Here is a 26,533-nt window from a genome sequence, read left to right as displayed (position 1 = left end):
TGAGTTCTGAGAAAATGGGGTCTTCCTAGGGTGTGGCTGGCACCCTTGCCTTTTAGGGGTTCTGAAATGGATGCCATACCTGGCTGCCAAGCTACATGCAATACTATAAAAAACAGGACCATACCCATGCCTCATTCCACTTAAGAAGGTAAGAAGGAAAGTTTGCTCATGCACTGATGGAGACTAAAACGCACTGAATACCTGTGTGCCAAGCACTGTGTACCAGGTACCAGGCGCACAGATCTGAGTGAGACCTGATTTCTGTTCTCAAGAAGTTCATTATCTGGGGAGAAAACCACAGAAATACTGTTTATGTAGAACAAGAGTGCATATGCAGTATAGACATGGTGCAAAAGAGGGAGTGACTAATGAACTGCAGGGGAAAGGTCTCAGGGGACTTCATGACCCCTTGCTGTCAGGAGGCAGAGTTGCTGAGAGTGAAAAGTATATGGAGACTGAGCCCACAAATTGGGGGTGGATTCTGACCCAGGCTGGAAACAGTGGAGACAGATCAAGAGAGGAAGACTTAGTGGAAACTATTTGTTTTTGTAGTCCAGCACCCTTTTCTCTTCTGGTTAGGGGGCTGATTTTCCTTTAGATCAGTGGTTCTCAACTGGGGGTAATTTTGCCCACCTCCCTTGTTCCCTAGAGGACATTTGGCAATGTCTGGACCTATTTTTGTTTGTCACACAGAAGGGAGTGTTCCTGGTGTTTAGTGAGTGGAGGCCAGGGAAGCTGCTGAACCCTCTGCCATGTGGTGCAGACAACTGCTATTGTGCCAGTAAGCGCCCCAAGCCTCCCTGCCGTCACCTTGCCAGCTGGGCCAGCACACGTGTTCCTCCTACAATCTGCATTAGAAGCAGAATGACAAACAGGCATGAAGATGACCGGGACTCGTCCATCCTGGCACCAGCACCCTCAGGAACACATCTGTAACTTCTACTAAGAAAGTGAGCCCTGTTTTGACATTTCCTTTTGATTTTGTGGCCTCTTCCATATTGTTCCTCAGAGGTCCTGCTCCGCTTTGGTAAGCCAGAGTTGGTTCTGTTTCTTTTAAGAAGAATCCCCATTGAAAAAGATCAGATCACAAGTCATTAAAAAGGGATTTAGTGAAGCCTGGGGGACACTGACAATTTTGTCTGATTAAGGTCCAATGTTCTAGACCCAGGTTTGGACCAGAAGCAGTCCCCTTACCCCCTCCCCCTTAAATGACTATACCTTTATCTCCTTCTTCCTCTCTGGAAAAAGAAAAGAAAAGAAAACATGTATACATAAAGCCAACTTGGTTGTCAGATTTCCTCTCCCGTTTACTGGGGATCTGAGAGTGGTCCTGGCCAAAGAGAGAAGGGGTAGTTTGGTGCCTCCCAGTCCTGGTCAGGGTTGGTGGGAGGGGTGATGAGGTCTAGAAAGGAGCAGGGTGTGATTGTCTCAGCTGTTTGAGGGTCCTTCTGAAACTTGTTCTTTTGTGTGTATTCAGGGAAGAGAACATCCTCCTGTTTGTGGGTTTCAAAGGTGCAATGGAAGTTCATGGAAGGAGTGTGTGTCCCAGGCTCTGCAGGAGAGGTGAGGGTTGAGTGCTCCACAGTTTGGTTCCAAGTGGACACAGTCCTCACGCCTACCAGGCATAGAGTCCAAGAAGCCCAGGAACAAATAAGTCATCTGTTCTTTTAAAATTAAAGCTAAAAGCCAATCATGCTCTTACATTTCAGACACAGCCTGATACTTAGTTTAAGTTAAGGTATGTCAGTCAGGTTTGTATTTAAGACTTAAAGGTATCATTTCCTTAGGGGCAGTTTGGCGGAATAAGAGCCTTAGGCTCCAAAGAGGAAATGTCCTGGGGAACCCCTCTAGGACTATGAAAACCACCAGAGTAACTATCATGTGGTTAGATAAACAGCCTCGCGATACCGTGCAGTTTAGAATTTTAGGCTGAATGGAACATTATCTGGCTCAGCATAGCATTTTAGAACTTAAAATTTCACTCTAATTTTCCTTTTCTTATCACACAAAAATTTTCCTTTGAAGGGTTGGCAAGGAAAAATAGAGAGGAATGATAAATTCTTTCTTTAAAAAAAAAAACTTTATTCTTCTAAAAAACACTACTATTATACATATACCCTTCCAGTCAGGGGTCCTCAAACTTTTTAAAGTGGGGGCCAGATCACGGTCCCTCAGAGAGCTGGAGGGCCGGACTATATGAACTACTAATTCCTACTGTAACACCTCGGCTGCGCTCACTGCCCAAAAAACCTGGCGGGCCGGATCAGACTCCTCTGCGGGCCGCATGTGGCCCGCGGGCCGTAGTTTGAAGACCCCTGAGTTAGAGCAAGGGGCTGGCGAGCACTTAATCTGAGTTAACCTATGGCACCTCTGACCAGTCTCTTAACTCCCAGGCCTCATTTCTGCTAGAAGCAACCTGAGGAAAGGTAAAATGTGAGAGTGAAGTGTCAGGTTTGAAGCTCATAAAATTGGCATAATGTCATCTACTTTGCTAGATTATTATAGGGATTAACACAGAAAAAATGCTCTGTCGCTGGTAACATAACTATCAGATCCAAACGTTTATGAAAAGCTACTTTCCAGTTCAGGATTTGAAGGAGAGGTCTAAAATTTTAAATAATTAGGACGTTACCATCAAACTCACAAATATCTGGCTAATAAATTATTGTCTGTTTTACTTTTTTCCTACTTTTTGCCACCTTCTTTTTATAAATTAACCATTTATCTACTAAAAGAAGGAAACAAAAGATTAATTACAACAGTCATTTCATTTTTCTACCTGTTAGCTGTGATAAAAAGTTATGAAGAGGTCATTGAGATGATGGGAAAGGTCTGGAAATGGATATTGCTGACACAAGATTGTGAATGCCACCGAATTGTGCACTTAAAAATGGCTAAAATTGTATATTTTATGTTATATATACTTCACCATAATTTTTTTAATATATATTTTATTGATTTTGTTTTACAGAGAGGAGGGGAGATAGCTAGAAACGTCGATGAGAGAGAAACATCGACCAGCTGCCTCTTGCACACCCCCTACTGGGGATGTGCCCACAACCAAGGTACATGCCCTTGTCCGGAATCAAACCCGGGACCTTTCAGTCTGCAGACCCACGCTCTACCACTGAGCCAAACCAGTTTCGGCATACTTCACCATAATTTTTTTAAGAGACCAAAGTAATAAGATAGAATCACTAACTTGCCCAGATGTTCATCTCTCTGTGCTACCCCTGTCCTCTGCTACCAAATGTAATAACTTGGAGATACTGAAAAACAGATGGTCTATGTGTGAAAGGAGTATCTGTGTATTCCCAACACTATCAATTCTAAAAACCTGTCATGACAGTTAATGGCTATTTTTAAAGCTGAAATAATTATACGTGCCAAACTCGGCTCAGAATGATTTAGAATTAGAGTACAAAGCCAGGCCTGGCACTTTGAAAAGTCTGAAGTGAATTTTATGAGATCAGAACTCTTATTCCAGATCAGTCTCTCCCAAGCCTAGGGCAACTGAATGGCTCACCTTCTCTGCTTTGAAGTTTTTCTCTGCTACAAAGCTGTGGTTACCCACACCTTTTTCTAAAGGTGGAATCTCACTATCTATGATCAGTTCCTGAGAATATCAGCCAGAAAGTGAAATTCCTTTCCTCCTTAGAATTGAAAAAACTCCATTGGCCCCTAGGCTGGGCTAATATCTGTTGGTGTTCAAATAGGAGATTCAGTTACTGACTGGACTGAAGCAGAGCATTTGGACTTCCTGCTAGAGGAGGCAGACCCACCACGTGGAGGCCCACATACATGTTCTGTTTACAAATTAGTTTTTTCAATGTCATCACCAGATTGAATAATTCCATTTACAATTACATTTCTGGGTTACAGAACATTGTGCTTTTTGAAGTTCAATGTCTTCTTTAAACAAACACACCCACACATTAAACATGTACACACCCTCTTAAAAATTCAGTACATTTACAAAAGGGAGGTCTGAGCCTTAAGAACGCAGGTGCTCGCTTCCATTTACTTCTCCCAGAAAGCTCTCAGATCTTTCAGAGGCTACAATGAGTAAATAGCCAACCAAGCCAAAGATTAGAGATTCTATTTACCTGGTTACTATTCTGGGTTGCCATTTACCTATATTATAGAAACCATGTAATCCTAGAGCAACTACATTTCCAAAGTCTCATTCCATAGTATGCTTTCCTTATTTATTCCTGTTAACCTTGTGCAAGAAAAGGTTTCTGCCGATGAGTAAAATAATTGGTTCTGTGTTAAAGTATTCTCATTCAAAAAGTTGTATTTTGCAATAAAATCAGTTTCATGTATGAAAGGCAATAGATATCTGGTCAATTCTAGTTGTATATGCCACCTTTCATATTTGTCCCCATGATTTCTTGCTCAGTAAACTAAAAAATATTTTCTTTGTGTGTCAATGTATTCATGACAAGGCAACTCAATTACCAGAAGCTATTAAAGAGCAAAGGGGAAAATGTAGTGGAATACATGTTCAACTATTTCCAAAGAAAAAGATGCTAGATAAAACTTGAAAAAGAAGTTGAGATTACCTATCAGTCAACATAAGACAAGTAGGAATGCCTAAATTTGAATCCTAGTTCTACCACTTGCTACTGCATGCTCCCTTAGATTATTTAGATAATTCAATTTGATAGTGCAATATGCTTAGCATATCAGAAGCACTCATCAAAGGTGTTTAGCAGTAGTTATTGTTATTCTTATAATTGTTATTGCTATTTGGCTATTATTGTGAGTTTCCATTTACCTCTATTATAGAAACCATGTCCTGTCCATTCAACTATGTAAATATATAAGTAGTAGAAATTAGTCTTACTGGTTAATATTCAACCAAGTATTAATTATCTGAGGAAAACCAGTACATAAGGCCACTGTAGCACTTTAGTAAAATTCTGATCCTAAAGTGAAAACAAATTGTGCATGAAAAAAAGCAAAAATGAATGTGGTGCTGAGATTTGTTATTTTGAGTGTCTGATTTAAGATTTTAAGAATGTTTAAAAAAGTTTTGTTTAAACTGCTTTTAGAAAAAATGTAAATGGATTTTAGCTGTTTCCCTAACCCTACAGTTTAATCAAACTAAACATACATTTAGTACTCTAAGAAAAGAGATTAAAAAACTGGACATGTGTTACTTGACATAGCATAAATTATGTGATAGGGCAGAAAAAGAACTTGATGTTATTCAAATATTTGATATATACGGACTCTGAGATAAAGGAGTAATTATTCTATTAAAAACTTTAATGTAAAAACAAACTATTAGGTAAAAAAAATTAGGTTTAGGTATGATCTAAATCTAGTATAATTACTAGCAAAATTACATACTAGTCAAAAGGAAAAAAATTTCTTTTAGAGATAGTTGAAAAGACTCAAATGCTAGAAGGCATCTTGTAAACAATCTTTTAGGAAATGATCCAGTCAAACCAAGAGGAATTTTCCTGTCTCTATGATCTCTGGCAACATTTCAAACAAGAGTTAGTTAGTAAGCATCTCTTCAATTGAATTCAATAATTCCACAAAAATCTGCTCTAGGTCTCTATGAGCAGATTTTACCTTTTATTGGTACTATTTTTTTTTTTAAGTAAATTCATCAGTATACCCCAGCATTGATCCTACCAGAGATACTTTAGCTCCTTGTTTCTTCCGCCCCTGAAACTCCATGCCTCAGGGTGTCAATCTAAAACTGTAGATCAGGAACTTTGGAGGAATGACTTATGCTTTCCTAACCGGTTTTTAGCCCATTGCCAACAGACACACTTGTAACCACATGTTAAGGGCAGCATCTATAAGGACCATTTTTAAAGAAGATTTTATGATGTTTTCATTAAGCAATCAAAAGAGCTAAAAGAATATTATCTACATTCTTTTTAGAAATTAGCAAATGACAATCTAAAAATGGAATCATTGGTATATTTCTTGGAATGGGTCTACTATAAGAAAAATACCTGGGAACAAAGCTCTCACATCAAATAGAGTCAAACTCCAGAGACATTAAGGTGGCTACACCTATGGAAGAGGGCTCATCACATTTACATCACAAGTAGAAAATGACAGTTTATTATACTGCTGAGTGAAAATGATCAAAATGAGCACTACCTAGCCAAAGTCAATAGCAACAAAAGAGTTTATAAAGAGCCTTCAGCTCTAAGAGGGGTCAGGGGGGAGTGCTGTGAGTCAGCAGATGCAGTGGGCACCTCAGGGGTCTGAAGACAAAATGGCTTAGGTCAGATCCTTACCATGTAATAGCTCTGCAACACTGGAGAGGTCACTTAACTGCTCTAGGCCTTACTTTCCCTAGGTGTGAAATGAGGATAACACCTCTTACCAAATTAGTGTTAGGTGTACTAAAGATATTGTCTATGTCTTCCTCTAGCACACTTTCATTATGTCTTTGTCCATTGACCTTCCCTGCATGGCAACCTCCTTTGGACATGTGGTTTAAAACAAATTATCTGAAATCAGTTAGACAGGAATTTCTGAGGCCCAGGGTTTAATAAGAAGTGCTCTACTCTGACACCAGTGCATGGCCTTCAGTCTAATGTGGTCCTTTACCTATTCCTTCCACCAAGCTGTTTTACAATCAATACCCGCTTGCCCCGAGGACAGAACCAAGGTATTGTATTTAAGTGGAAAGTACACCGCTGACTGGTTAAAAATTATAATTTGGTTTAAAAAGTTACTTTCCCAGAAGCAAAAATTAGGTTGGTTGAATTTAGTAATTAGAATATTTGCAATAAAAATATGGGAGAGGGGAGAAATCCAAGGATGATGATAGAGCCTTCTTGGTTAGTTTAGCCGAAGAAAAGAGCTATGGTTTTTGTAAAAGCTGACTTCATTTTATTTGGAGAAAGAGATGAATATGCTAGGTGGTTTCTACCACGCTACAAGGTAAAAATTAGAGAAAATACTCATAAGTTTCTTGTATGGTAATATGCAGTTATCTACTTGATGTATTAAGAAAACCCCATAGAGAGAATCCAAGATGGCTGCTCGGGTAGACACCTAACCGCAGCAGCACACAACAATTTCAATGGAATACAACTAAAATGTAGAGTGGACATCGCCCAGAGCTACAGGTAGTCGACTGACTGAAAATTCTACAAGAAGGAAAGAGAAAACCAGAAGGAAAATCAGAGGAGCTGAAAAAAAGCCTAAGGTACGGAGACATGCTGCGCGCTCGCACGCACGCGCGCGGAAAGGTGGCAGCCAGAGAGGAGAAGAGGGCTGGGTGCTGCCTAGCAGGAAGGAAATAAAACCTCCAGCCTGGGCTGAACCCCCGAACCGGCAGCGCTGAGCCCCAAGTTATGGGCCAGACCATGGGGACCCAGGCTCCAGCAGGGGGAGACGGGGCTGTGAGGCGGAATCCCAGGCGAGCAGTGAAAAGCAGGGCCCCCGGAGTCTCGTGCACATTGCGCGCAGAGGACTGAATGTTGACTCTGATGCTGGATTACCCTAGCCGGAAGGAACAGGGCCTCCGGCGGCGCTGAGCCTCAGTCCGGACTGCTCTGAACCCCAGTTCTGGGCCAATCCCTGGGGACCCAGGCTCAAGTAGAGGGAGACGGAGCTGTGAGGTGGAGTCCTGGGAGAGCGGCGAAAGGCCGAGCCCCCGGAGTCGCGCACATTGCTTGCAAGGGAAGGAATGTTGACTCTGATGCGGGATTTCCCTGGAGGGAAGGAAACGGGAGCCCCGGCTGTGTTGGGCCCCAGTTTCAACTGCTCTGAACCCCAGTCCTGGACAAGACCCTGGGGACCCAGGCTCGAGCAGGGGGAGACGGGGCTGTGAGGCGGAATCCCAGGGGACTGGCGAAAAGCGGAGCCCCCAGAGTCGTGCACACTGCGCGCAGAGGACAGTCTGTTGACTCTGATCCTAGACTCCCCTAGCGGGAAAGAGAAAAAAAAGCTCCAGACTGGAGGAATGCAACAGGGAGCAGGAGCCCCTGCCGGACACCGGCCAGCCGAGCACCGGCAGGGAGCCAGGCGAAGGGGCCCCCGGGGGGGGGGGCCCTGAGCCTTCGACCTCTGAGCGGGGGCAACGGAGCCAAGGCCTTGGGCTGCTTCCTGGGCGGCGCCGACCCCGGCAACAGGCTGGAGCAGCGCGGGAGCCCGCGGAGAACAAAGGGGTGCCACAGGCTAACCTGCTGAGCTCCCAGGACAAGCAGGAAGAAACCAAAGAAGTTCTCAATGTGAAGAAATCAAGTGAGAGCAAAAGATGTAAAATTACTTAAGAAAGAATACAGAGAAGATCTTGAAGAATCAAAGACTAAGTCAGAACTCAACGCACCAGCCAACATTGCAACACTCCTCCAGTCTGGAGCGTTTAAAAAAAAAAAAAAAAAGGGACAGAATGTTGGAACAGCGGCGGCCAGGCCTACAGTGCCCAGGCACAAGGCAGTGGCACCCGGGCCCGGAGCAGCAACGGCCAGGCCCCAGAGCAGCAGCAGCCAGAACCAGAGCAACAACAGCCAGCACTGGAGCAGCCAGACCTGGGGCAGTGGCAGCCAGGCCTGAGGCGGAGGCAGCCAAGCCCAGGGTGGCCAGTCCAGGAACACCCAGACCGGGAGTGGCCGGGCCCGGAGAACCCGGGCCCAGAGCAGCCGGGTTGGGAGCAGCCAGGCCCAGAACAGCAGTAGCCAAGCCCGGAACATCCAGGCTGGGAGTGGCCAGACTCGGAGTGGCCGGGCCCGGGGCAGCCGGGTCGGGTGCGGCCAGGCCTGGAGCAGCAGCTGCCAGGCTGGGAGTGGCCAGGCCCGGAGCAGCCGGGTCGGGTGCGGCCAGGCCCGGAGCAGCAGCTGCCAGGCTGGGAGCGGCCAGGCCCGGAGCAGCCGGGTCTGGTGTGGCCAGGCCCGAAGCAGCGGTTGCCAGGCTGGGAGCGGCCAGGCCCGGAACAGCCGGGTTGGGTGTGGCCAGGCCCGGAGCAGCGGCTGCCAGGCTGGGAGCGGCCAGGCTCGAAGCAGCCGGGTCTGGTGAGGCCAGGCCTGAAGCAGCGGTTGCCAGGCTGGGAGCAGCCAGGCCCGGAGCAGCCGGATCTTGTGTGGCCAGGCCCAGAGCAGCAGCTGCCAGGCTGGGAGCAGCCAGGCCCGGAGAAGCCGGGTCTGGTGTGGCCAGGCCCGGAGCAGCAGCTGCCAGGCTGGGAGCGACCAGGCCGGGAGCGGCTGGGCCCGGAGCAGCAGCTGCCAGGCCTGGAGCGGCCGGGCCCAGAGCAGCTGGGTCGGGTGCGGCCAGGCCCGGAGCAGCAGCAGCCAAGTCCAGAGCAACTAGGTCGGGAGCGGCAGTGACCAGACCTGGAGCAGCTGGTTGTGGAACGAACCAGAGCAACAGAGGCCAGGCCCGGAGCAGCCAGGCCCGGAACAGCTCGCTCCTCGCCTGTCCCTGCCCCACGGCTGCCTCTCAGACATGGCTGGAAACTTTTGTGGGAACTTGAGGGTCTGCTGAATCAAGTGATGAAGGCTTAGATCTGGATGTGTTGAGTTAGTATAGGGCTGGGGTGTTGATCTGTGAGTGCCTTGGGTGGGGCCTGGATGAGGCTGGTTGACCTATTTGGAAATGTCTTTTGTGTGAAATGTATCATTGGGCATGTGGAGGTATTATTGATATGAGAAAATGCTAAGTAACTGATTTACTATCTGAAAAGGGATTTACTATCGGGGAAAGGGAGGGAGGAAGAGACTGAACATAAACTGCACCTATGGATGAGGACAATGGGGGATGGGGAGCGGGCAGAGGGTGGGGTGGGAACCTGGTGGAGGGGGGAAGAAATGAGGAACCTTTGTAATAATATGAACAATAAAGATTGATTAAAAAAAAAAAAGAAGAAAAAAAAAAAAAGAAAACCCCATAACCTGCAGGAATGATTTATTCCTGATGTTCTAAGAATATTTAGGAAATAAAAAAACTGCCACTCATTTCATGAGGGCATTTCACTTATAATATCCACACATTTTGCCTTCTGTTTATCTTTATCTTTGAAATACTGACCTTTTATTTGGCTTTAGTTCTTTCTATTTCAAGTGCTATTCATCTGTTTGGTTCAAAGTTTGACCTATTTTTTTTTTATTATTTATCAAAGAACATTTGAGTAGCTACTGAAAGGGAGGGTGCCTCTGGTGTTTATATAGAATGTCCCCTGTCTTGGGAGTAGAGTGGAATTATTTTGGTAATGCATCTAGTGAAAGCAAGCTGCAGACTCCAGGTGGCCTCACCTGGTCACCCAACTGGTACCAAGTACTAAGGTAGCTGGCTAGGGGAAAGAAGGGCTGACACCCAGGAGTCCTGCAGTCCTCAAGACCTGTGTCCTACTGCAAACTTCTATCCCCACACGGAACCTTTCAGCAGTTCCACCTCCCAGAGGGCGCTCCTTTTTGTAATTCTCACAGGATGCTATGCCCCTCACATAATGCAGGGTCTGTATATTATTCTTATTTGTTTCTGTGTCCCCAAAGTGCTTGGTTAGCAGTAAGTATTCAATAAATATTTGCCAAGCTTTAGTGAATTAATGTTAACAACTAACAATACTTTTAAATTTTTATTCTATAAAATTATTACCTAACCCAAGAATATTAAAATAATGTAGTTAACAACAACAACAAAAAATTCTAGACAGCTAATGAAGGTGGTGTAGCTAAAAATAAATAATCCTGGAAGCCAACGCACACAGGTACCTCAGAGAGGACACATTAGAGGGAGATGTTGAAGGCCACGGCTCGAGGTAGAGATTTGCTTCCAGTTAGTTCTACTTTAACTAAGCCCCAGGAGTTGATTTTTCCTTATATGCCAAAGCACACTACTAATGGTCATAAGTTAAGCTGCAGAATTTTCCTATAGTAGCAAAAGTATGTTCCATTTTAAAGTTTAGTTCTTAAATAACTTTAATAATTTATCAGGTTGACTTGGCCTTACATTATCTATAATAATAAAAGCATAATATGCTAATTAGACCGGATGAAGCCAGGGCTGCCAGGGAAGCCAGTACCGGCAGCTAAGGTAGGGAAGGTCTACTCTTGCATGAATTTCATGCACTGGGTCTCTAGTACGAATTATAAAACACAAAGAATGACCTATTTTATTATACCTTGAAGAACACTGGTTATGTACTGTAAAATAAACATATACAGAACACAAAACACCTCAGATAGCCAAATGCATGGCATTCATTTATGCCATGGCTTCTTCCTCCCTGCTGATGAAATCTCCATAGTAAAAAAAGGATTAAGGCCAGTGAAGCAGGGGTCCTGATGTGGGTGTGGTGAGGATGAAGCTGGAATAAGTAACAGGAGAACAAAGGTGAACCTGACAACTAGACAAGTGAGCAGACACAACAAGAAATCAGATGATAGAACACATTTACCACATGTATTTTTCTTATTTGTTATAAGAGCTTCACCAAAACATTTAGGCCAATAAAATATTGGAAATATTTATGTGATATAAAAATGTCAGAATAAGGTAAAAAAACAAAACAAAAAAACTCTCTCTTTTCTAATAATCACCAATTTTTAATGGAACAAGAAATATTTGGGGGAAAAAAGAGAAAGATTTGACCTTATAAGTATATTGTAATATTTACATAGTCACTCATTTAACAAATATTTATTGATTGCCTATGTACCAAGCCCTATAGGTGCTGGGGATATAGCAGTGAACATAACAGTTTCCTTCCTCTCATAGAAGTTACATTTTATTGGGGAGCAGAGACCACAAACCCATAAATAAAATGTTACATTAAGTCAGGAAGTAAACATGTGCTATAAAGAAAAAACAGGAGAACCCAAAATGGTGGCATAGATAAACAACTGAAATTGCTGCCTCACACAACCACTTCAAAACTACAACTAAAAGACAAAATGGGTATCATCCAGAACCACAGGAAGGCTGGCTGAGTGGAAATTCTACAACTAGAAGGAAAGAGAAAAGCACACTGAGATTCAGAGGAAGGTGCAGAAGTAAAGTGCAGAGGTACGAAGGCACGCACATGGAAAGGGCTGGCGGTTGTTTTTTTTCAATCGGGAGGGAGACACAAGCCCCTGACTGCTCTGAATTTCAGTTCCGGGCGAGATTCTGGGGACCCAGACTCATACGGGGAGAAACTGGACTATCTGGCAGCGGGCGGAACTCGAGGGGGCTTTCTCTCAGAATTGCTTGTAGCGATTTCCTCGGGACACTGAGACCCGGGGGCCTCTTAGGGCAAGGCTGAGGATCAGTCATCGCTGTTTGCTCCACCCTGAGACCCCGCCCCACCCAAGCTGTGTGCAGAGGCTTTTGCCTATGAATGGCTTGGCCCTTTGCAATATAAAATTACCTAACAAACTGCAGCTGGGTCAGAGAGACCCAGAACATCCAAAAGAAGGCCCAAGGCCCCACAGCAGCTTGCATTGTTTCACAGCTAGATCTCATCTCGGCACCTCCAAACTCTAAACAAAAAAGAGGAATCTGCAGATCTCTCCGTAGCTCTTACTGGGTGGCCTCAGGCAGAGGCTAAATTACCACCTCCTTAAAGATCCAAGGGCCAGTGGACCCAGTGGTCAGAGTAGGATCATCCAGATTACAACTCCTCAGATCCATAAGGGACACACTTAGGGGGAAGACTCAGTGAGCACCAAAACCCCACTGTACCAAGTCTTGCCCTATAAGGGTGTCTCCAGCACAGAAGTTCTCCCATCGTAGACAGAGATGATTTTCACAGCCAATTGTCCTGGAGGCTAATTCCTCCCAGTAATACCAACAATAATCAAGGCTTAACTACAACAAGACTGTGCACATAGCCCACAAAGGGGTGCGCCAAGAATGTCCACCTCAAGTAACTGGGGAGCCTGAGCACTGGGCTCTATAGGACATCTAGCACACAAAGCCACTCTATCAACACAGGAAGCAGCCAAAATGTGGAGACAATAAAACAGGTCACAAATGACAGAAATGGAGGAAAGCAAACTACTGGATAGAGTTCAAAACCACAGTTATAAAGTTTTTCAAGAATTTTCTAGAAACCACCAATAAATTTAGTGAGACCCTTGAGGATAAAAAAAAGGACCAACTAGAAATTAAGCTTACACTGAATGAAATAAAGAATAATATACAGAGATCCAATAGCAGACTAGAGGATTGCAAGAATCAAGTCAATGACTTGAAATACAAAGAAGCAAAAAACACCCAACTGGAAAAGCAAAAATCAAAAAGAGAAGATAGTGTAAGAAGCCTCTGGGACAACTTCAAGCGTACAAATTATGGGGGTGCCAGAAAGAGAGAGAGAGCAAAATATTGAAAACCTATTTGAAGAAATAATGACAGAAAACTTCTCCCACCTGGTGAAAGAAATAGACTTACAAGTCCTGGAAGCACAGAGAACCCCAAACAAGAGGAATCCAAAGAGGACCACACCAAGACACATAATTAAAATGCCAAGAGCAAAAGACAAAGAGAGAATATTAAAAACAGCAAGAGAAAAACAGTTAAGTTACCTACAAAGGAGTACCCATACAATTGTCAGCTGATTTCTCAACAGAAACTATGCAGGCCAGAAGGGAGTGGCAAGAAATATTCAAAGGGATGAATAGCAAGAACCTACAACCAAGATTACCCAGCAAAGCTATCATTTAGAATTGAAGGTCAGATAAAGAGCTTCACAGATAAGAACAAGATAAAGTAGTTCATCACTGCCAAATCAGTATTATATGAAATGCTGAAGGGTATTCTTTAAGAAGAGGAGGAAGAAAAAAAAGGTAAAGATAAAAATTATGAACAACAAATACATATCAGCAGGTGAATCTAAAAATCAAGTGAATAAAAAAATCTGATGAACAGAATAAACTGGTGAATATAATAGAATCAGGGGCATAGAAAGGGAGTGGACCAATAATTCTCACGGGGAAAGGGATGTGGGAGTTGCGGGAAGAGACTAGACAAAAAGTACACCTATGGATGAGGACAGTGGGGTGGAGGGTAAGGGCATAGGGTGGGGTGGGAACTGGGTGGAGCAGAGCTATGGGGGAGAAAAAGAGGAACAACTGTAATAATCTGAACAATAAATATTTATTAAAAATGTAATAAAATAAAAATCAATAAAAACATTAATGTAAAAAAGAAAAAAAGAAAAAATAGAGTAAGAGGGAAGAGAGTGATAGAGAAGATCTTTCTGACAACCAAAGGGGGAAAAGAGATATGTATTTAAAACTTTTGAACAATCCATCAAAATTCACCTGAATAATTTTCTTTCAACAGCACAATTTTGCTTGCTCGTTTTAAATCATCTTATCTTCGTAAGGGAGTTTCTTCATAAGTGATTTATGAATGTAAAATACACTCACGAACAGGCACTCAGAAGCCTCGATGCTTTTCCTTTGAGCTCATCCTGGCATTCATTTATGCTGAGCCCCCATATATTCGGGGACACAGATGTTGATTAAGTCAGGCAAAACCTGTCATGTCTAATGCTTATCTCCTTAATTAAATTTAAAAAAAAAAAGCAGAGACATAGTATAAAAAAGTAAATTTAGGAAGAACCATAAAGCTCATGAACATTAGTGATCTCAGACTGTGGTGGGCCTGTTAGCTCTGCCACACAATGGCCCTAATCAGGGATTAACCAGAGTGCATGATTAAATGTCGAGTGCTTATTTTAAAACTGAATGTAATAACTACAACTAATTTTTAATGCTATAAAGCAAAGTAAAATGTTTTTCTGTTTAAGTGACTTTGTATCCATTTTGACATTAGTGAAATCAACACACACACACGCACACACACACATATACACACCCTGTCAGAGATGGACTGAAAAAGAATCTATGGAGAAACAGATAATAAATATTTTGAAGTCAAATCATATTTTATTTCCCATATGGAGATTAAGATTAATTGACTTTCCCAAGTAACTTGTAATCAGTAAATGGCAGAATTAGTAACTATAAATCCCATATGGTTACACCACATGGCTGCTTTCCTTCTCTGAGGAAGGAAATGCTATTCTAGCCACTATTTTGTTGTCTTCAAAAGGTGTTTAGGATGTTGAGAGGAAACAGTTATAGGCTCTTTTTAAGAAAAGCTTCTGTTGCTGCAACTGTCTCATGAAGGCCTTTAATTGTGAATGCGGACAAACAAAAGGGAGAAAAGTAGAGGGATGCTGTGTGTTATAGGACTTTATTGTGTTCTGGACACAAGCAGACTCATCTGTCTATGGTCGTTAGGAAAGACCAAGGGACTTGGAACTAGTGATGACTCATTCTAAAAAATCAAATAACCGAAAAGTTCATCAGTATATTGATCAAAGGTATTATATAATTGATTTTGTTGAATATGTATCTGGCAAAGAGTATAAGTTCAATGCATAAGTATTCTGACTCTAAGAAATACGTTGCAGTTAATTTGAAACCCAAGTCTTAAGGAGATTAATACATTTGTCATTTGATCAGGGAGATACAATATTTGAAGGTAGGTACAGTTATCCATTGGTATCCACAGAGATTAGTTCCAGGAGCCTCCACAGATACAAAATGAGGATGCTCAATGCTTTAGTCAGCTCTCTGTACCCGTGGAGGTGAAACCTGCAAATGCTGAGGGCCGACTGGATTCTATTTCTTTTTATTATTATTATTTTTATTTATTTATTTGTTTATTTGTTTATTTATTTATTTTTGTTGATTATGGTCTCACATAATTGTCCTTATTCCCCCATTCCCATCCCAAACCCCTCCCTAGAATGCCCCCCTTTCTCCCCCCGTTGTCCATGGCCACGGGCTAGGCCCATATGTATGCACACAAGTCCTTTGGTTGATCTCTTCCCCTTACCCCCATCCCCCCTTATTTTCCCTCTGAGGTTTGAGAGTCTGATCGCTGCTTCTCTTTCTCCGGGTCTGTTTGTGTTGTTCATTATTTCCTCTAGATGTGTGAGATCATGTGATCCAAGAAATACCCTTGTAAGAACCTAAACTGCAACAAGCCATAATGGTTATGCTGAGAGGCAAATGAATCAGTCTATAGTGAGTTCCTTTCTGGGCCAACAGTTCTTTTGCGTCCCAATTTCAATGCCAGATAGTTCCTTATGTGTACATGCCAGCCATGATATTTCATGGATTCTATTTCTTTACCTTTTTGTACTTAATATAATTCTTTACATTTACCTCATAAGTAGTTAAATAAATTATATACAGCACTTATAAAATAAAAATAATACTAACTTAATGGTTTATGCTTTTATATCACAACTCTCAGTAATTTCACTAATCACCCCTAGGGATACCCTGGTGTTAAGACTATAAGCCATCATCTATGACATTCCTATTTGGGGGACAGACTGGCTGCATACAAGAAAATGAGAAGCAATGGCACATCTTGTTTTACAAATCCAACCCCATAAAGTGACACCAGGCATAATCTCTTTGCATGCTTCTCCATTCATCTTTGACATGCAACAAATCATGTGAATTAATGAGATGTGACAGAACAATATTAAGAAAAATATTAAGGTTTAAAAGCAGAAGCACTCTATTGTTGGTACTAACTGGAATATGAATGCTTTATCATTTCTGGTTTGAATCATGGGTCTTATTTTTCTCTTGTGTATGAATTTTAGATTTAAAAATATTTTTTTAAAAGTGCCCTGGCTGGTTTTCTCAGGGGTTAGAGCATAGGCCTGCAGACAGAAGGGTGATAGGTTTGACTCCAAGTCAAGGGCATATACCTTGGTTGCGGGTTCCCCAGCCCTGTTGGGGTGCTTGTGGAAGGCAACCAATCAATGTTTCTTCTTTCACATTAATGTTTCTCCCTCTCTCTCTCTTTCCTCCCCTTCTTCTTCCCTCCACTCTTTGTAGAATTCAATGGAGAAAATATCCTTGGGTGAGGATTAAAAAAATATTAAATTTCTTAACACAAAAATGTTTCATATAAAGAACAAAATTTTTAGATTTTTTTACAACATTCTTAGAAGAAGAGTAGAAAAATACACCACCCAAAAGATAAACACTGAAAAAAATATTCCATTTTTTTTCTTTTGATGGAACCACATGTAAGCTAATACTTATGTGCAGAGAGCATTTAGATCCTGGTCTCAAAAAGCATAAGCTAAGCACTGCTATTGGGAGAATATAACTAACAAAAAATCTATATGAGAAAGCTATCCTGAAGCATCTCATCTGATCACGAATCTCAGTGGGATGTCTACATAGCACCAAAACTACCAGCTAAAAAGTATACAATTTAAACTACTTGTTGTTTACAATTATGAGTCAACTAGAGGTCTGGTGCATAAAAATTCATGCACTGGACCGGGGGGAGGAAGGGGAGGGAGGTCCTCAGCCCGGCCAATCTCCTCTCATAGTTTGGGAGTCCTCAGGGGATGTCCTACTGATGGCTTAGGGGAGAGCAGGCCTAAACCGCAGTCTGGCCTCCCTATGTAGGACACAACTGGGCTGATCAGGGGAAGGTGCTGCCCCCATCACCCCACCACTGCTGCCTGCCTCTGGCCTCCCTGTGGGAGGCGACTGGGCCAATCTGGGGAAGGCACTGCCCCCCTTACCCCCTGCTGCTGCCACTGCTGGCCCTCGCAACTGCTGTGGCTTTGTCCAGAAGATGTCCAGTCTATCCAGTCTAATTAGCATATTTCCCTTTTATTAGTATAGATTAATTTCCCTTTCATACCAGCCCATAACAGACCTTTAACTAAGTGTTCTGTTCCACAAACATGTGAAGCAGCAAGACTGATAAAGAGCCTGGTCTCTACTGTCAGAAGACACAGGTTCCACTGCCTCATCACTTAAACTGGGAGCAGGCCTGTTTCATCAGCTGTAAAATGGGGATAATGATAATTCCTATCTCACAAAATTGCTGAGAGATTAAACAGTACATGGAAAACATTGAAAACAGCTCCTGGATATAGCAGAGCTCAGTTAGGATCAACTGAAAAACTGAGATGGCATCAGAATGCTTTCATTATCTTGTGAGATCAACTTCCAGGCACTGGTGGAAAATCAAAATGTTCCTGGCAAAGGACATCTGTGCTGTGCTACCTAAAACTATAGGATCTCTGTTTTATACATTTGCTATGGCGTTGGGCAGATCAAGCCTGTGTGAACACACTTTCCTGGGTAACAGAATTCGTGAGAGTGCCATTAAGAGCTGGATTATTTCTCTAGGTTGTCTCACTACTTCATCTTCAGTACTTATCTACCCTGTTTCCCCGAAAATAAGACAATGTCTTATATTAATTTTTTTCTCCCAATGTTGTGCTAGGTTTTATTTTCAGGGGATGTCTTATCTTTCCATGCGCTATGTTTATTTTTGGAGGATGTCTTATTTTCGGGGAAGCACGGTAGCACCTGGCACATAATCAGCTCTCAACAAATACCTGCTTTTCTAAATGAATAGCCAAAGGAAAGGATCTGGAGCTCTGCAAAAGTAACAGGCATTTGACTAAACAGATCTAGGCAAGAAAACATTTATGTCAGACCAATTAATATCACTATCCACTCAATTATTACAATGAAAACAATATTCCTTGAAATATTTGTGAAAACATTATATAAAAATCATGATGATTATTTCCATTTAGAGTAATTTTCAGTGAAAATACTGAAATTTAAAAATTACCAGAAAAGTTAAATAGGAAAACAAACATGGTGATGCCTTAGAGAATGGTTAAGTTCTAATTTTTCAATCTGAAAAAGTCCAGCCTGATGCCTTGCATTTCTAGCTTATAGAGAAAGAAATTAAAAAATATGAAATAAATGAGTTATGTTGGCTAAAGAAGCACTTTGTGATCTATTAAAATGTAAAGGTAAATTTTCTGAGAATTAATGGCAAATTTATAACTTTATGACAAATTTAACAATTTCCTATTAGAGTGTTAATAACATTTTGAAAACTAAAGCCTGAAATTTTATCATCACCTAAATAAAACAGAGTAACTAAAAATTAATTTGCTATTTGGGATACAATGAAAGAGAAATAAACATTAGAACATAAATACAATAAAACTAATTTGTTCTTTGATATACAATTAAATAGATTCTAAGAAACAGTAAATAGCTGGAGCATCATCTTTTTAAAAAACACACGGAAAATATAAAACAGTCTTATTATAGACTATAGGCATGGAGCATGAATTCATACACAGGTGGGGGGTGGGGTCCTGCCCGCCCGCCCAAATTGGGGCTAATCGGGGCAAGCTGACTGGCCCTGTCCCCTGGTTGAACTCCCAGTCAAGGGGACAATTTGCATATTAGCCTTTTATATATAGGACTAGTGGCCTGGTGCACAAACTCATGCACATTGAAAATAAATTAATTAGAAAAAGTATTTTAATATCACTATTTGCCCTGTCTCTATAATAGAAGTGTCAACCAAATTCAGGATTTACAATGACAGATTGAAACACACGTGTGCAATTGGCGCCAGCAAGAGCTTTTTATGTATCACACATGCTAAAGTCAACTTAGTCTTTTATATATATAGAATAAACTTGCTTAATTAGATCTGCTTTCTGATTTAGCTAAACTTTTTCTAGCTCAGTGAAGCACCCCAACTTCTCTTTCAGGTGATTGTCAGCAACACATCAGTAAATATCAACATGAGCCAGATTATTATTGTAGATTACGCAGGGAGAACAAAAGGTAAAATATTTAACTCCAGCAGTGTTTGACTATATTCTGTCATTTTCAAGGTTCACCATTTCTTACTTCTTTTCAGTTGGGTCAAGTTTCTAAGCTTTCTAAATCTCTGTTTTCCACAAATGTTAAGAAAATAGGATTCCAGCAAGTCTGCTATCTACCTACTTCAGGACTTCTGTGAGGATCAAATGAGATGAGGCACAGGAAAATGCTTCACAGACATTTGGTTATAGTGTAACATGTTTCCACCTGGCTATAAAGCAAGTTGTGTTCTTGGGCTGAAGAAACTGCAAGGAGGATAATCGCTAGGGAGAGGAAGCTGGGCTGGGCTGTGGGCCACATTTTGTGCCATGGGGCCTTGGCAGCATTAGCCGCGATTTGGTGGGCTGTTGCTCTGGGGTGGTAGCAGGGCCTGTATCCACTTGGGGGAAGCAGAGTGTTGCTTTGTAGGCACCAGGTCTGTGGTGTCGTTTCTTTGTAAATGGCCAGTGCACATCATGACAGCTCCTGCATTGAGCGACTGTCCCCTGGTGGTCAGTGTGTGACACAGCAACCGGTCAGATGGTTGGATACTTAGCATATTAGTCTTTTATATATATATATATAGATATATGGATAGATAGATAGATAGTAAAAAATGTTACCAAATGCACTAATACCAAAACATATAACCTAAAAAACTGGAAAAAAAGGTTCTAATCCTCATTTTGGTTTACCTTGCACCATGAGCATTGGCTCCCTGCCCCCACCATGAGCCAGCATCTCCCTTCGGTACCGCTCCCCCGTCGACCTGGGAAGATAAGAGACTGTTACCCTCACCTCACACACAGCTTACTCCTTCCCATTCACAGGTGTCTTGAGTTTCTCAAAAGAAGCCACATTAATATCAAATTCAGAAAATCTGTCACCATGAGAAAATTCAGCTCTTAATTTTCTTGCTTCTAAAAATTTAATTCTAATTTTTAAATCATTCAAATGAGTAAAACCATGTTTATTGTAAAAGGCTAACTATATTTTTAGCTGCTTTGTAGCAAGCAATCTCTTCATAGAAAAGATTATTTCATTTACATATTACAGAATAAATAAGATTATATCCTCTTCATCATCTTTAGAATTAGTTTACAGTGAGATTTGAAATTATTTATGCCATTTTTTCACTTTCATTAAAGAACTTGAGATGAAACATAACAAAGAGAAAAACAGCATCCTATATAACAAAAGGGTAATATGCAAACTGACGTCACTGCAAAACACATAATAGCTGCCCCTGTGTGGACACAAGATGGCCAGCAGGGAGGGCAGTTGGGGGAAATCGGGCCTGTGGGAGAGGGCAGTTGGGGGTGACCAGGCTGGCAGCGGAGAGCAGTTAGGGGATATTGGGCCAGCAGGGGAGCAATTAGGTGACTATCAGGCTCGCAGGGGAGTGGTTAGGGGGTGATCAGGCTGGCAGGCAGAAACAGTTAGGGGCAATCAGGCAGTCAAGTATTATAGTTGGGAGCCAGCAGTCCTGGATTGTGAGGGGGATGTCTGACTGCTTAGGTCCCAGAGGATGAGGATTAAACGGGCAGTCAGATATCCCTCAAAGGCTCCCAGTTTGGAGAGGGGGCAGGCTGGCATAAGGGACACCATCACCACCTCCTACCTCCCCCCTTAAGCACAAATTTTGCGCACTGGGCCTCTAGTTCTGAAATAAAAGTGAAGAAGAAAAAAGCTGGCAGGAGAGAATTAATTACTTTGGGAGACCTTGGTTGAGGATAATAGCTAAGGGAACAGAAAACTGGCTCAGCAGTGTGTGGGGGTCAAAGGCAGAGGTGGGAACAGCTCATTTTCATCTGCAGATACTCTTGGTCAGCTGGATTCTATAAGAAATACTGAATGTAATACTATAAGGTCAGGAAGAGTTTTTATAGACAGAAATTCTCTGAACGGCGCCTGTTTAGTGCTATTCATGTATTTTATGAAAGATGCAATTCTTTTAATGTAAATGACCACACACTATTAATATAATAAAAGAGTAATATATAAATTGACCACACCTCTACTACATTCACCAGCCACGCCCACAAGCCAATCAGAGCACATATGTAAATAAACCCAACCAAGATAGCTGTGGCCACAGAGAGCAGGAGGGAGGCTTGGGTTTCCCCAGCAACGAGGAAGCCAAGCTTTCCACCTGCCCTTGCCGTCTAGGCCCCACTCAATGCTACAAAGTTTTAATTATAGAAAGTAAGTAAATTCCAACAGAAATGGCTGCAGCCATGGAGCAAGCAGGAAGCTTGGCTCCACTCCAGGCTACAAAGTTTCAATTGTAGAAGATACATAAATCCCAGATACCAGGGCCTCTACTTGGGTCACCAGGGTTGTGGCCGGCCTGCAAACCACCACAGGCCCCTTGCTCAGGCCACCCCACACCCCAAGGGAACCCCACCCTGATCCGGGACACCCTTCAGGGCAAACCAGCTGGCTCCCACCCGTGCACCAGGCCTCTATCCTATCTAAAAAATAGTAATATGTAGACTGACCATCACTCTAACACACAAGATGACTGGCCCCATGTGGTCAAAGATCCTGCCCCCAGGTGGACACGAGATGGCCGCCATGAGATGGCCAGCAGGGGAGGGCAGTTGTGGGCGATCAGGCCAGCAGGGGAGGGCAGTTGTAGGCAATCAGGCTAGCAGGGGAAGGCAGTTGGGGGTGACCAGGCTAGCAGGGGAGGACAGCTGGGAGGGATCAGGCCTGCAAGGGAGGGCATTTGGAGGCAATCAAGCCTGCAAGGGAGGGCAGTTAGGGGTGACCAGGCTGGCAGAGGGAAGTTGGGGGTGACCGGGCCTTCAGGGAAGGGCAGTTGGGCAGGACCTAGGCCTGCAGGGGAGAGCAATTTGGGGGACCAGGCCTGCAGAGAAGCAGTTAGGCATCAATCAGGTTGGCAGGGGGAGTGGTTAGGGAGTGATCAGGCTATCAGGCAGAAGCAGTTAGGGGCAATTGGCAAGCAGTTGTGAGCCAGCAGTCCTGGATTGTTAAGGGATGTCCCAGAATGGAGAGGGTGCAGGCTGGGCTGAGGTTCACCCCCACCCCCACCTGCATGAATTTCATGCACCGGGCCTCTAGTGATAACATAAAATAAATAAATTTGATGGTTTCATTCCATTCTTTTTGTAGAATATTTATGTATGGGCAATTTTGTGAACATGATTTCTAATCAGAATTTTTGACAGCATTACCATATCAAAAATATGTTCATATCACTAATTTGGGTTACATGCTGCAAAGTGTGACCCAAAGCCGGAAATGTGGACAGAAGGCTGGGACTTCTAAGGGAACAGGGACAGGTGAGAGGACCTGATTCCAGCCTCGGGGGCTTGGCATTTCCTCCCAACCACTGTACTCTGTTCCCCTGAACTGAGTCAAACTCCTGCCACAGGCCTCCAGTTCTGCGCCAGCCTCAGCTGTCCTGCCTGGCTTCTTGATGTCAGCTTCCATCTTGGTAATTTTTCAAAAGTGGGATCAAAAAGGATCTTTGAACAGAGGTTAGAAATTTTCTAGTCCAACGAGTATTTTTACTAGCTTACTTTTACATGTCTATAAAACCATGGCAACTACATGTCCAGGCAAGAATGCATATATAAACAAGATATAAATACTTGAAAATATATGTATTTAATAGTATGTGGTTTTCTAGTAAAGTGTAGTTCCTTTAAAGAAGATAATATTTTGTCTATTTTATAGAAATCTCCAGTAAAGAAATGTAATCCCCCCAAACTGATTTATTGTGGTTAATTTTGGCTTTAGAGCCTTTGAAAGTAATAAACTCTGAAAAGCAGACCAAATGTCTGCAAGTGCAAAGGACTGAACACAAAATAACATGTGGGTACCATGCTGTAAAACATTTAAAAATTCTATTACATCAGATTCAAAAGATTTGGAACTGAATGTGATTAACTGCTGAGAAAAGCTAAACCTATGTCAAATTGTATGAAAAGTTGAAGGGGAGTGCAGGAAGAGGGGAAAGAGAAGGAAGTAGGAATTAGCAGACCTAGATTATAATCTCAATCCACACTGTTAACTATGAAGCCATGAACAAATAAATCTGTTCTCTCTGAACCTCAGTTTCCTCTTATAAAACCCACTGGCTGAGCCAAAGCTGCCGAGTGTAAAATAACATGCCACATGAAAACGCTAGGGCCTTTAGAAAGCTAAGATGTCATTTTATTAGTCATCCACAATGGCTGTCTGACATTTAGAGATGTATTTATTTGTGTGGTGAGGAGATAAAGTGCTTTCAAGGACTATCAGACCTGATCATAATTAGTGGTTTGCTTTCAAAGGTAGCTCCTTCTAAGGACTCATGGAACCAGAACTTGACTTCCTGCTGTCAGAAGGAGGCCCAATCAGTGAGCGATGGGAGCTCTCCCATGCTTCTCCAACCAATGGAGCCTTGTGATGACCCTCTCAGGCCCGCTCTCCCTCCGCCCCAGCCCCCATTCCTTCCTCTGTTGTGGGGGAAGGAGTGGCATCCTTGTCACTAGATGAAATTTCCTGTGGGCTCATTAAAATTCACCACATCCACTGGTTAATCTGATGAACTATGATCTGGGAGAGGCCAGGAGTCTCCATACAGATGTTCCCGTAGCCTTCTAGACGGAGAACTGCAGGCTGTGTTGTTGAAACCACTGACTATCCCATGAGGACAACGATGAGGCAGGGCAGTGGAAAGCCATGCTGGGCAGGTACCCACATTGTCTGAGTGGCAGCAGGTGGAGCAGTCCCCCGCCTTTTTTTTTTTTTTTTTTACTGTCACTGCCTTTCAAGGTGAAGGAAAAGTGCTCCAAAGTCAGGAAGAGAGTGAAGTTTCTAGAATAAACTGTATGCTAAGATCAATAACCAAGGTTTCCAGTGGTGCTTCTCCTACACAAAAAAAATAACAAGTCCTTTGTTGGGCAATAAAGAAATGAGGTGTTCCTCATTAGGGAAATTTCAGATGCTTGTGCTGAAAATAAGGACACTGTCAAACAGGAAGTGCTGGGTGCAACAGGGTATTGAAAACAGGCGAGGCTGGAAAACTAAGAAAACCTACTGGAAAGGATGAAGACAAAGCAATCTGGGCCCATTCTGTGCAGAAGCACAGAGTCCTCACACAAAGAGTCCCCGCCTGTGGGCATGAGGGCAGATTGCCAGGCTATCAGCAGCGGATAAGATAAGACAGTTCGGGACCAGGCTCCGTCTCTGAAAGGGCCTGGGAGAGGTTTGGACTGAGTGATGACACTGCCTCAGAAAGCTTCAGGCTGTGTCCTTGGTGGCCGCAGTTCTCAGAGCCCAATTTTGGATGTAGTGATGTGGGGAGATTACAGAAGTTGAGAGGAACACTTTAAGCCCTACTCCCCTTATTACCTGTTAAAAGGATCCTGCAGGAAACATTCCTTCCAAACCATGGAAGCCACTGCCCTGGACATCAGATAAGAGTAATACTTGGCACCATAGCCCACGAGGTGACTGAATCGCAGCTGCCAGGCCTGCCAAAACAGAAACAGAGCACCAGGAACAATGAATCCTCTCTAATTGCAAATGCTATGTATGAGAACACAATGAGAGCACATATGAGAATCTGCAAATGTTTTCATTTAAATTTCACCCTACTAGGGGGCCATGCCCCTCACAATATATATATATATTCCTCAAAATTCTTATGTTGAAGCCCTAACCCCAGAACCTAAGAATGTGACTGTATTTGGGGAAGAGGCCTATAAATGCTGATTAAATTAAAAGGAAACTGTTGCCGAAATCGGTTTGGCTCAATGGATTGAGCGTCGGCTTGGGGACTGAAGGGTCCCAGGTTCGATTCCGGTCAAGGGCATGTGCCTTGGTTGCGGGCACATCCCCAGTGGGGGGTGTGCAGGAGGCAGCTGATCGATGACTCTCTCTCATCGATGTTTCTAACTCTCTATCTCTCTCCCTTCCTCTCTGAACAAAATCAATAAAATATATTTAAAAATAAAATAAAATAAAATAAAAAATAAAAGGAAACTGTTAGGGTGGGCCCTAATCCAATAGGACTGTTGTTTGAAGGGGGGAGATACCAGGGAAGGGTGCACAAGGAGGACAGACGATATGAGGACATAGGAAGGCGGAGGTGGTCTGCAAGCCAAGGAGAGAGGCCTTGAGGAAACCAAACCTGACATCTAATTGTTTTGCATATTTGTCACTGCTGGGGTTCATCTCAGTGACAGAAATGTAGAGAGGAGAGCCCCGATGCGGTGGCAGAAGTGGTGATAATGGAGCAGGGCTGGACTTTGACACTGACTCCAGTCTGTCTGGAATGCCTTGTCATCAGCAGCAGAAGAGGAAACTTCAGGTCTGGCAGTGAGTGCATTCATTCTTTTTGAGGACAATGATGTAGTTATTAAAGAAAGGCCATGTGAGTTTTCATGTAAGAATACTCTTGTCTGGAAAATTCTTTTCCTATGAATACTGCTCTTTCTCTGTACCTAAAAGCTGAAAATACCTACATTCTGATTGGTTAGGAGAAGGGCTATCCAAGTGCAAATGCATAAGCTACCATAGCATATGCATTCCTGGTAACATTATTACAACAAAAGCTAGAGTTACAAAAACTATCCTTAAAATACATGTTTATGACTTTAAAATTTTTGCTTTTCTGAAACAAATCTGACATGCAATAATCACTTGTATTTCAATGTATGCTTTATCTGACATTCAAACTTTTCAAAAAATAAATTGATGCCTAAGTTTTTTTTTAAACTGAGATAATCATTACATAACAAATCTTTTAACTCCCTAGAAAAATAAAGTATAATTCTCATCACAAATCTATAAAATAGAGAAGCAACTGCTACCTAAATTATTAAGGAACAAATATTAACCAAACATAGATTGTTCCTTGATCACAGTGG

At 42.6% G+C, this 26,533-nt stretch overlaps 1 protein-coding gene across 2 annotated transcripts in view; it reads right to left on the bottom strand.

The window, feature by feature from the left end:
- MIPEP (mitochondrial intermediate peptidase) overlaps positions 1-26,533 on the bottom strand; it is a 186,993-nt gene that overhangs the window by 6,029 nt on the left and 154,431 nt on the right. For both annotated transcript variants that reach the window (XM_084879363.1, XM_084879365.1), the window contains 2 exons: positions 25,014-25,135; positions 20,342-20,415 (listed from right to left, as the gene is read on the bottom strand). In XM_084879363.1, coding sequence (XP_084735489.1) covers positions 20,342-20,415; positions 25,014-25,135 — 196 coding nt within the window. The remainder of the gene's footprint in view (positions 1-20,341; positions 20,416-25,013; positions 25,136-26,533) is intronic.

Source organism: Pipistrellus hanaki (assembly GCF_964339955.1).
Source record: "Pipistrellus hanaki genome assembly, chromosome: 3".
Classification (NCBI taxonomy): domain Eukaryota; kingdom Metazoa; phylum Chordata; class Mammalia; order Chiroptera; family Vespertilionidae; genus Pipistrellus; species Pipistrellus hanaki.
This window is presented reverse-complemented; position numbering and strand designations above follow the sequence as displayed.